At 51.0% G+C, this 12,180-nt stretch overlaps 1 protein-coding gene across 6 annotated transcripts in view; it reads left to right on the forward strand.

Moving 5' to 3' along the window:
• The window catches only part of GRAMD1B (GRAM domain containing 1B), a 179,728-nt gene that overhangs the window by 151,054 nt on the left and 16,494 nt on the right, over positions 1–12,180 (forward strand). For all 6 annotated transcript variants that reach the window (XM_055306281.1, XM_055306282.1, XM_055306283.1 and 3 more), the window contains 8 exons: positions 756–840; positions 1,415–1,518; positions 2,280–2,375; positions 3,684–3,764; positions 6,334–6,449; positions 8,220–8,376; positions 9,510–9,699; positions 11,465–11,608. In XM_055306281.1, the coding sequence (XP_055162256.1) occupies positions 756–840; positions 1,415–1,518; positions 2,280–2,375; positions 3,684–3,764; positions 6,334–6,449; positions 8,220–8,376; positions 9,510–9,699; positions 11,465–11,608 (973 nt within the window). The remainder of the gene's footprint in view (positions 1–755; positions 841–1,414; positions 1,519–2,279; positions 2,376–3,683; positions 3,765–6,333; positions 6,450–8,219; positions 8,377–9,509; positions 9,700–11,464; positions 11,609–12,180) is intronic.

A 12,180-nucleotide genomic window follows, 5' to 3' on the forward strand; every position in this document is an offset into this window, starting at 1 on the left:
TCTGGCCTTTGTTTCTTCATTAATAATGTAAGGATTGGATTAGATAATCTTGTAAAGGGTGGAGAGGGAGTGAAGGTTGGGTGCCTCTAGTTACCACATATGCTTTTAAATTCTCTACTTGTGTGCTTATTCTAGGACTAGTTTTATGATTTTTAAAAATTCATTCTTGGCAAAGTATAGTTCTTACGCCCCCCCACCCCATTTTACTGAGATAGAATGGACATAAAACAACATAGTAATCTTAAATTTTACGATTTTTTCTCCACTCATGAATTTCTTACATAGCTGATTCTTACATTACTGCCAGTCTTGATAACCACTGCTTCCAAAGGGTCCACTGAGTACCATCATATTCTGGGTCCGGTTGTGGGGCTAGGGGAGCCCTGTGGGGTGTCAGGGTGGTACTTCCTGCCGGCAGAAGGCAGGAGAGCAGCAGATCTCATGGTGGGTCCCAGGAAGCTCCCTGGAGGTGTCCCTCCTTCCTTTCTCCTCTTGGGACATAATCTGGGCCCTGCTTAGTATGTTTGACGTTTTCTCATTGATGGACACCGGGTACGAACCCTTTCAGAGTGTCAGATTGTCTCCATGGTGTTTTTCCATGCGTACTCAACCCCCCTTTGCCTAACCAGGCTACTGTGTGAGAACAGAGCCTTATCTTTGCCTTTTGGACATGAAGCAGGTGCTCTTCCTATATCTTCCTCCCCAACCCCACAGAACCTGGGAACATCCTGCTAACCTTGGTCATTGTCATGCAGGTGTTAAGCCCAACTTACAAGCAGAGAAATGAAGACTTCAGAAAGCTGTTTAAGCAACTTCCAGACACGGAGCGCCTCATTGTGGGTGAGCTGGGAGACCTGGGAGCAGGGAAGGGAGCAGGAAGGAAGTGTGGGTGTCCCAAGGACAGCACTCAGGCTGCTTTTGTCTTGAGGTTCCACACCTAGGAGCCAAGCCAAGGAAGCACATCTGTCTGGGAGCAGGGAGAGATGTCCAGAGCACTGACCCCAGTGGTTGAGGGCTTAGGGCTGGGCTGTGTGTGGTGACCTTGGCAGAGAGCCCAACCTGGAGTGAGTCACTGCCACTCTTACCTCTGCAGATGACCCAGGAGTGAAGAGTTGGAGTCACTTGGATGGGGGAGGGGTGTTAGTTGCCTTTTATTGGCCTTTTCTCCCTCTGACTTTCTTGGCCTCTCTGCCATCATCTCCTTCCCTCTGCCTCTAGACAGTAGCAGTGTATTTCATATCACATGAGATGCTAGGGAATTCCTTGGGCACTAGTTCAAGTGGCTCACCCACCTAGGACATGGTAGGCAGTGGGGTACCCCCAGGGCCAGTGGGAGAGATGGCATGCCTGATTTGTAGGTTTGCTAAAGATGCTTTCCTGTCTCTGAGCTCCTCTGTCCCCCATCCTACCGCAGATTACTCATGTGCACTCCAAAGAGACATTCTTCTTCAGGGCCGACTCTACCTCTCTGAAAATTGGATCTGCTTCTACAGCAACATCTTCCGCTGGGAAACTCTGGTAAAGACCTGGGGCTTGCTCACTGGGCTGTCCCCTTGGCTAGGACTGGGCAAGCTGCTCCCACTCTTCCCCCTTTTTGTTGATTTCCTCTACCCACACCTTTGCATAATTCCTAAAAGCACATTGCCCAAGTCTGGAGGGATAGATCTCCTCTGCCATGTCTTCCCCTGCACCCCCCCCCCCGGTCTTGGGTGTGGAAGAGAGCAAGAGAGCATTTGCTTTTGGCAAATGCAGGTGAGTATTCGGCAGGGGTCACTGCAGAAGGTAGAGAATGGTTGAGTAAAAGGGGGATTGGCCTTGGCGCCCAGGGTGGTACATTATCTGGGTTCTCCAGCTAGTTAGCAGTGTATCATTAGGCCAGTGCTTTGTTCTTTCTCTGCCCCCTTATCTTATAAAATAGAATGGGTGACTTTTATGGTTTTATCCAGTGCCATCGTTGTGGGTTTCTGTAAGTGGCGAGCAGTGATGGGGTCTCTGCACAGTAATCAGACTGTGTGGATGTGTAAAGGAAGGCCCCCTGGACATCAGCTGAGCCACTGTTGGGCTGTAGGCGAGGCTCAGCCATCATCTCACTCTGTGGCCTCTGTGATGTAGGGGCCTAAACCAGATGGTCTCTGGCGGGGGGGGGTCCCTCCCAGGTATAGAGATATGTAGGTGAGGTCTGGTTTCCTCTCTCGTAACTATTACCATGTGAACATCCGTTGCCGACTCAATTAATGTCTCTTCTTATTATCCATTCTCTGTCCCTCTGGGGGTCCCAGCTGACTGTACGTTTGAAAGACATCTGCTCCATGACTAAAGAAAAAACAGCTCGCCTCATTCCCAATGCCATTCAAGTTTGCACTGACTCAGAAAAGGTAAGTGAGTGGAGTCTAATCTTGGCCCTTCAACCCCCCACTGCCCCAGACCCCCTACTTCTGTATTTCTGTCCTTCAGTGGCCTGAATGTGGGATCTAGGAGGATGGGGAGGGGGAAGGTAAAGTGATACAGACTGCAGGGACCAACTCCATTGGATCAGGGTGTTTCAAGTCTGAGCAGGGGCAAGTACGGAAGGTCTATAGATTCGACTTGGAGCCAGAGCACTTGAACTTGAGTCTCAAGGGTGTGGTGTGTAATGTGTCTCAACATGAGTTTGCTCATGTATAACATGGAGCTAGTCCTTCCTATAACAGACGCTTGAAGTGATATCACAGATTTGAAAACAGTAAATTATGAAGTGCTGTGCAAACACATAAGTTGTTAGGTATCGGCATAGCTCGTTGGAAGGGATGAAGAGTCTGGTAGGAAGTGGATTGTCCATGCCGCCACGGGGGAAATGTGGCCCGAGGATCATCTCCCTTTCACCAGAGCCTGGAGACCGACAGCTTTGGGGCTTAGGGGTGGACTAGGTCTTTGCTGATCTCAGGTCTACAGAGCCCTTGGACTCAGGCAGTTCAGTGGTGATAACAACCATAAGATTTGGGGTCAGATAGTCTTTGGTTTGAATTCTGTTGCCGGCATGGATCAGCTTTGTGATTACAGAAGTCACCTAATCCCACCAGCCTATTTCTCATTAGGTGTTAGCAGTTATGTTTATTTTCCAAGGTTTTCATGTGGTTTAAATGAAGCAGCAGCACTCGTGAAGCCCTTGGATCGTGTTCAGTAAAATCTGGTTTCCCACCATTTCCTTCCTGCATGTTATAAAGGGTCCCCACTAATGTGTAAGGCACAGTAAAGAGGAGTGTCTGTGGTGACTGCTGTAAAATCGTATCCCAGACAGTCAAGTATTTGTCGAATTAGCAGATGAGAGGGTGAGTGGGGTAGTGGGTTTGTCTTCTCCATCCCAAAGGGCTGGCTCACAGCTCACCGCTTAACCCGGTTGTAGTCAGTGGTGAAGGAAATTGCTTTATGGAGATGAAACCTCCACAGAGGGAGAAGCACCGTGGAAAGCAGGGGTGAATCCTGCAGGACTTAGTGGCAGTGGGGACCTGGAGGTGCCAGGTACCTGGGCCCCGTGGACCAGTCCCCGTACTAGAGTACCTTGGCATCACGGTCACGGACAACCGAGTCCGTAATATTTGGGGATGAAGTCAGTAGCTTTTCTTAGAAGGACAAAGCGCCCTATCTCCCTCGCTTAGTGTGTGAGTCTTACCAGGCACCTCTTGCTGTGTTCTCTTCCGATCTAGCACTTTTTCACTTCATTTGGGGCCCGGGATAGGACGTATATGATGATGTTCCGACTCTGGCAAAATGCACTCCTTGAAAAGGTAAGTGCTGCCCATCCCTTCCTTGGGCCTCAGGACACACATCGATCTAGAACATTCTTTCCCCTGGAGTGAGGGCCCCGTGGAGAGCATGCTTTCACTGTGACGTGGGCTAGCTCCAGAGCAGCCCACGTGTCCTAAAGGTTCTGGAAGTCCCCAGATGTGCTTTGAGTCACGTATTCTCCTCTGGTGGCGGTGTGTGAACAGCCTTATTGCTGCCCTCATCGACTTTGGGCAGTTTCAGCTCCACCGTTCTAAAACATACCAGGGTTTGCCTTCACCAGGTCGGTGAGACCCACGGAGGTGGAAAGGATCGTCAGGAAGGATTCGGTGTTCATACTCTCAGTTTCATAGCGGCAGAGAGGCAGGTCACAACCTCAGAAACACATGGGAAGTGAAGGTGGCCAGGGTCAGTCAGGAGGCAGAGAGAGCGAGGGGAAACCACAGGCAAGAACTTTGATTGTGTTTTTTTGCAGGAAGGAATGGGCGAGGCAGGGCAAGCAGGCCAGCCAGGTTTAGGATTGGCCAGCTCGAATAATCCCATCAGGCTTCGGGATATAGAGACCGTCTCTGGTTGCCTGTCCCTGGGGTACCTGAGACCGGGTGACGTTGGCCCGGACTGTAAGGATCTGGGAAAGAGGGTGGTTGAGGGTCTAGGCTTTGGATCGGCCGGTTATATATAAAACGTGCACTTCTGGGTGAGTTGTTTTCTGTCTCCTGGAATTAACTAATCCCGGGGTGGGCATTCGCTCCCCAGTCCACAAGGCCTCAGATGCCGGTGCATCAGAAATACAGCAAATAGGATAATAGAGTTTATATAGACACCAGTTTGACTTTTCAGTATCCAAAGGCCTGTGAGGGGGCACAGATATTGGCGATATCACAGCCGCATTCCTTAGAGAGCTCCCACTCTGATACTGGGGGATGTTGAGAAACAGCCCCCAAACCAGGAAAAGAGGTGTAATAGAAAAGTTATATGGTTATAATTATATTACATATATGTGACACACATGTACATACCTTGACTCCGAAACAACCTAAAGTAAATGGAGCAGAATTTATTATTTAGAATTTCTTCTAACCTGAAGGCCTAGAGCCCTGGCACAAATCCAGGTAACTAATTTGAGCTGAGATCTGCAGCCCTGATGAGCCATTGATAGTAGTAAAATGATCATATGCTTGAACCTCCACTGGGAAGTTTGGATCTTGAGTTCACAACCACTGTCATTTCTGAATAAGACAGAGCATCGCCCACATGGTTCGCAGACGCTCCCACAAGGTAGATGTCTGCTGATTGTCCTTGTCCTGGTTGTAGGCAGACAAGCCAAGCCAGGTGGATTGGTCAGAGAAGGGCACACACAGCAGGGGAATTGTGACAAAGGGGAGGACGTGGTGGGGCAGTGAGGCAGATGTGTGTCCCACGTGGGGTGAATGGTCTACATAAGGGCCAGGGCTAGGAGGCAGGAGGGTCCGAGGGAAGAGAAGATGATGCCTCCCACTGGCTCGGTGAGGACCAGCACCTGCCAGCTCAGAGGGCACCCTTGACTCTGCCATTCTGGGCACTTCTCAGTCACAAAACCAGAGCCCTGACTCATGGCATCCTGGCACTGCCTGCTTCCTAAACCACGCCTTGGGAGGATGGGCTCGGAAAATTCTCAGACCCCTTATCAGATCTGTTGATGGGAAACATTCTTAACGTTTGATTTAAAATGCTTCTTTGTGTTTTGATGCCTTCTGGTTTTCTCTAGCTTTTGCCCTCTTTTTCACATACTGGCCGCACTGTCACCTTCTGTTCCTCCTCCCAATTTACAGCTCATGCATGTTCCCACCAGGCATCCCTCTTCCACGTTCTGTTGCCCCTTTCCCAAAAAAATCCAAACCACGAGAGCTCACTTTTCTTTTCTCAGGACAGTGCTTTTGGGGAGGGTGTGTAGATACCCTGGGAAATAAGAAACTGGAACTAGACCATACTACTGTAGGCAAACAGATTCTGTTGGAGAATAAAGAAGAAAGTACTCAGGTAGCCAAGAGAGGGTTGGTTGTGATGATCTTTAAGGCCCCTGAAATTCTGAGAACGTAGGCTTCTTTCCAGCCACGGGAACTGTCCCAACTATGGAGTGGCCGCTGTTAGTATTGGGAGATTAATGTGGGTCTGGGAGACTGGCTCAAGGCATCAAGTCCAAATCAGAAGCTCTGGGGTCACCTTGGCTCCAAGAGTAACATGGATTTATCACGCTCAATGCTTGACCTCATCCGTAGGAGCAAAGATGGATAGTTAACCATCCTTAAGGGGTCAGCTAATCCCATTATGCAAACCTGAGCTGTGGGAACAGGGCCAGGTTCCTGGCTTTGCTGAAAGCCATATTTTTAGGTGAAGGATGGGCGTCTTCGCTGTGATCCTGAGAGGAGGGAGGAGGGAGTGGAGGAGGCGCTGCTCTCTTCTTAGTTCAGGCAAGGGAGAGTGGAAGCCAGCTTCTCCTGCCCCCAGGGGAGTCCAGCTCAACTCAGTGCCCCTGGGTAGAGTGGGTTCCCGAGGAAGGAAGGGTCAGAGTCGCTCTGTTGTCCCCTGCAGCCCCTGTGCCCCAAGGAGCTCTGGCACTTTGTCCACCAGTGTTATGGGAATGAATTGGGCCTTACCAGTGACGATGAGGACTACGTGCCCCCTGATGACGACTTCAACACGATGGGGTGAGCAAGACTAAGGGTAGCTGCCCAGGGAGCTTCTTCCAAGAGGGGCTGGGATGGGTGGAGGGGTGACAGCCTCACTGGGGAACCATGTCTAAGTGAGTCCACAAAGGAAGTGAGGGTACCTCTGGGGAGACCCTCCTAGGCAGAAGGAATAGCAAGTGGGTGACTGGGCAGAATGAACAAAGGGCAGGCAGAAAGAGGTGAGGAGGCCAAGGGCCACATTCTGAGGACCCTTCGGCCAGTGCAATGATTGGATTTTACTCAGAGTGGGCTGGGAAGCCCTGGGAAGGCTTTTGAGTTGGTAATTGATAAGATCTGACTTAACATTTTAACAGGCTCACTCTGGCTCCTGGATTGAAAATAGATATACCAGGGAGGAACAGGGGCAGACGGGCTAAGAGGCTATTGAATAATTTAGATCGTTTAGATGAGAGGTGAAGGTGGTTTGGGCCAGGAGGGTAGCAGTAGAAATGGCAATAAGCAGTTAGTTGGTGAATACATTTTGAAAGCGGAAGCAGGTATATTTTGAAGGATTTGCTGACAGATTGGAAAAGAACCAAAGATGGCTTTAAGGTTTTCTTGGATTTACCAACCGGAAGGCTGGAGCTGTTCCAAACCGAGATGGACAGTATTATAGACCAGACTTTGGGGGAAGATCAATCAAGTTGGGTTTGAGATGACTGCTGGCCAAGTGGAGATGTCACACAGACATTTTTGTATGTGAGTGTGACATTCACCAAGGAATGCTGGGTTAGGGATATCAATTTGGGAATTATGAGGGGACAGCCATGAGATTAGCTGAAACCATCAAGCAGCTGGATGAACATGGGAAGAAGTTCAAGGTCGGCCTAGGAGCACTCAACAAAAGGAAGAAGCAGCAAAAGAAATTCTGAAAGAACAAGCAGCCAGGTCGGAGGAACACAGGGAGAGCTCGCATCTTTAAGCCAAGGGAAGGAAGCTTTAGGAGAAGGAAGCATCACTGTATCTTGTGCTGTTGATGGGTTGAGAAAGATAGGATCTTGGAGCCATTCTAGCATGTTTGAGGTGGGGAGGTGGGTGGAGGCTCGGTGGTGGTGGTGTGTGGAAGGAATCTCTTAATCTCTGTGAATATCTGTATGATTATCTTTAGGAGGCCTGTAATGGGTTACTCAGAGCTGTCATGTATCCAGGTGGGGTCAAAGGTAAAGTGTAAGTCAGATGTCGATGACCGGGATGGTTTCTCCCTTGGGAGAGGCCACAGTGACATCCCTGAAGTGTCCCTAGAAGGGCGCTTACCTTTATCTCTGGGAGGGTTCCCTTTCAGGTGTCCCAGACAAAGAAGCTCACTAGTTAGGATCCAGAAATTGGGCATTATCACCAAACTACGCTGGTGCAGAGTCTCGTCCTCATCACTGTGTGGGAAATAAAATGTATGCTCAGAGCCCAGGTGTTTCTGTCAGTGGTCTGCTTGGGATGGGCTGGAATGCCAGTGGAAGAAAGATAGTGTAAGACACATAATGGTCATAGTTTGGATAGGGTTAAATCTAAGGAGAGTGCATAGAAAAGGTGACTTTGGAGGCAGAAATCGTACACGGGAGGGGAGTGCGAGGTCGGGAGGAGGTTTCAGGAGAGCAGTGTAGCCAGGGGGATGGTGTCCAGAGGAAGGTCATCTACAAAGCAAAGAAGCAAGAAAGCCCATAGTTTGGGATGGATAGAGCGACCTGACGTCCTTAGAATAGTCGGTGGTCCTGGCCACTGAGGTTAACGGGGGTGCATGGTGTCTTCTCTCAGCTACTGTGAGGAGATCCCCGTGGAAGAAAATGAAGTGAATGACAGCTCATCCAAAAGCAGCATCGAGACCAAGCCAGATGCCAGTCCGCAGCTACCCAAGAAATCCATCACCAACAGCACACTGACCTCCACAGGAAGCAGCGAAGCCCCCGTCTCGGTATGGGCAATTAGACTGTGGCCAGCGTTTCCTAGCTGAGCTAACTCCGCAGGACCCTGGCCTGGGGACCGGATAGAAGGGAGGGTGGTTACACTGTGGTCGGCTTAGCCAAGGAGGCATCCTGGAGACGATGGGCTCTCTGTTCTGATGGCGAGGTCCCAGGACCCAGAGCCGGGTTCTCAGTGCCTTGGATGCAAGATTTTGTTTGGCTTCCGAGCCGATGAAAACCATCACATGCTCCATTGTGTGAGCTTTGCTCTTGGTGGACGGCTCCTGATCAGCCCCTCAGTGGGGAACTATCCCAGGTGTTTGGGTTTATTTGTTTGTTTTTTTAAACTGCCTTGATCTGAAGTCAAAATCATATGTGACTCTAGGACTATGGACCTGTTATCTGTTCCCTCATTCAACAATTAGTTTTTGAGTTTCCAGTATCATACACTCCCGATTTATTATACTGCTGCGCTAGACTTCACAAAAGAGGTAAAAATGTGTCAAGAAAGGTCTTTGTTCTCTGACACTTGGTTACAGAGGGGATGGAAGCAAGCTTGGTGAAGGAAGTGTCAGGTGTGTGCGGGCAGGTAGAAGAATGGGTGGGCTCCCCGGAAAGGGGAGCCTCATATTCCAGTGGCTTGGGTGGGGGGGTCAGACCACCTGGCCTTAGAAGGAAAACATCATTTACCAGGTCCTGATCTCTCCATTTTCCATCTCTGAGGCTATCTTACAAATATAAAGGCTGGTATCTATTTCCTTCTGGGGCTAAGGGGAGAATGAATTAAAAAATGTTTGTGAAGCTGTGGAGCGTCTTGGCAGGCGAGTGCTAGTGAGAGGCAGGCTGACATGTAGCATGGTGGGTGAGTAGCTCCAGGAAGGGAGCGGAGACCGAGAGGGCTAACCCTGCTCCCTGCCCAGGCTTCTGTGTGTTCTGTGATGGTGAGCAGGACAAGGAACCTTCTGCTGTGTTCTGTCTTCCATGGCAGAGCTGGGGAAAACGCTGGAGCCCACGGCTCCGGCCCAGCTCCTGAGCAGCTGTGTTGTGAACGGGAGGGTACCCAAGGCCAGGTCCCTAATCTCCCTTCAGAGAGGAGACCCGAAGCAGGTGGCACCTGTTGGTGACTGCTCTGTCTCCACCCCAGTTCGACGGCCTGCCCCTGGAAGAGGAGGTGCTGGAGGGCGATGGGTCACTGGAGAAGGAGCTTGCCATTGACAACATCATTGGAGAGAAGATTGAGATCGTTGCGCCTGTGACCTCCCCTTCGCTGGACTTCAATGACAATGAGGACATTCCCACTGAGCTTAGTGACTCTTCTGACACCCACGATGAAGGTGGGCGTTTGAAACTGGGTGTGCAGGGCAGCCTCGCCTCTCTCCATTTTGAAGGCCAACAGGATGTCCCTGTAGGGAGGCTGGAGCCAGTCTCTGGGTTTCTGGTGGAAGGGTGGGTTTATTTGTCATTGGCAGACACACATTTTTCCAGATAGTCCCCGCAGGATCCTTATCATTCCATATTTGTCTGTCTTTATTCTATGGATCGCTTTATCCTGCCACCCAGTCTTGTCACTAAACGTACCTGCCTGTTGGTCCCGGCTCTGTTCCTCGTGGCGATGCAAGGCAAGGCAGTGTTCATATGCCACAGGAAAGTGCCAGTCAGCTGTTTCCCAGGAATAATGCGATTTTAATAGAAGCTCGCCTCAGTGACTCCAGAGTTGGGTTTTCAGACCATCAGGCTGCAAGAAAAGGTCTTGCTGGGTCACTTGGACTCTGCAATCTGCCCTTCTCTCTCGTATTTCTAGGTAGCGTATCTTACTTCACTCCTGCATCGGGGTTAGCTTCTAGGACCTTGGGAATGTGCTGCCTCTGGCATTCTGGGGCCGAGAGGCCTTGTTGTCGGTATTCATGAAATGGGTTGATCCAGTAACTTGATGGAAGGCTAGGACAGCGCCTGTATGTAGATGGTGCTCGTTGAAACATCTGTGGACCGTTTCTCCTGTGGTCCCCTGGAAAGTCTTCCCCACTCCCATCTAGGACGCAGGGCCAGTGCAAAGGATTGCACAGGTTGGGTACTGTACAACAACAGGGGTGCCATTCACTTGGACGTGACTGTCCCCCCACTGTGCTCACATAGTGTTTATCCTGTACAGTTACCAGCCCCCTACAATGTTTCTGAGCCACAGGGGCTCCAGGAATGTCAGCATCTTGCCTGAGACCACATGCCAGCCTCCGTAGGTGGAGTAATTAGGGACTATGGGGTGCCAAGGGCTTGGGAGGAGTGCCGGGACTTTAGCAGCTCACAGGCACGTTCTCCGAGAGCAGGTAGAAACCTGAGAAAAGTGACAAGCATTGAAATCTTGGGGGAAACAGGCTGCCTTAGAGAAGAGGAGCAGACCTTGTGTGGTTAGATCACGGCCCTACAGTCCAGCCCAGCCTTAGAAGCTTTTATTTTATTTTTAAAAAATTTTTAAAGATTTTATTTATACATTTGACAGAGGGAACACATACAAGCATGGGGAGTGGCAGGCAGAAGGAGAGGGTAGAAGCAGGTCCCCTTCTGAGCAGGGAGACCGACACAGGGCTGGATCCCAGGACTCTGAGAGCATGACCTGAGCCGAAGGCAGAGGCTTGACCCACTGAGCCACCCAGGTGCCCCAGAAGCTTTTTTTATATGAAGAGGTAGTTACAGATGAATCTGTGTCCCTTTGATGCACCTGTGCCGTGGTTGCAATGCCGTGTGTTGTCAGTTGTGCTTAACTTACAGGCTCTGGATAACAGAAGTGTCTGGGTGCAGGGAAGCTCAGGAAATAATCCTTCATTGAAATTTTAGTCTAAGATCAGCTTAATTAGGAAGGCTTGAAAATGTAAAAGCAAATAGTATGTTCCCATAGTCTCTGCAAAGGAGGGATGAAGAGAATGCCAGTGAGTTGTGTGCACATCAGCGACAGAGGAGTTGGACACATGCACAGTCACGAGCCACTACCCACTCCGGCCACCCTTGACCCTTGGTGGCTGATGCTGCATAAGTGCTCTGGGGGTGTCCTTGGGGCCACCCGCCCCTCCGCCCCCACTCTCTACTTCCTCATCCTCTTCTGTGCAGGGGAGGTCCAGGCCTTCTATGAGGACCTGAGTGGCCGGCAGTACGTGAATGAGGTCTTCAACTTCAGCGTGGACAAGCTCTATGACCTGCTGTTCACCGACTCGCCCTTCCAGCGGGACTTCATGGAGCAGCGGCGCTTCTCCGGTCAGTTTTTCCAGGGCTGGCGCCTCCTGTCCTTTCCCTTTCAGGCCACCCTTTTTCCTCTTCTCGCCAAGTCTCCCCCCATCCCCCCCACCCTCTTTCCAGCCCCGTGCCAGGGCCCTGCTCACTACTCCGTCACCCAGGGCTCAGCTTTATGCTCGCTCACTGTGCACCAGGCCCCAAAGGCTCACCAACGAGTCACCCTCCCAGGACTCACCGTGTAGCAAAGAGTAGCCTCGACCTCTTACTGCTCAGCCCCCACGGCCTGCCGAGCGCATTACATCATCTCATGTAACCCGGATCTGCCGGATGTGCGAGCATTGCGGGCCCCGGGGTACCCATGAAGCCAGAACTCCGACCTTTCTTACTTGCCCAGGGCTGTGCACCTCTGTAGGGCCCGAGCCCGGACTCCCATCCAGGACTCTGCATGGCCCTCCTCGTACCTGCGTGCTCCTGTCTCCTCCCCTTGCCCTGGCTCTGCCCCACGCACGGACTGAGGCTCTGGCCTAGCAGAGCTGCTGGGCATCCGACTCTGTGCGAAGGCATTTGACATCAGCGTCGCCCTCTGCCAGGAG

Source organism: Nyctereutes procyonoides, unplaced genomic scaffold (assembly GCF_905146905.1).
Source record: "Nyctereutes procyonoides isolate TBG_1078 unplaced genomic scaffold, NYPRO_anot_genome, whole genome shotgun sequence".
NCBI lineage: Eukaryota > Metazoa > Chordata > Mammalia > Carnivora > Canidae > Nyctereutes > Nyctereutes procyonoides.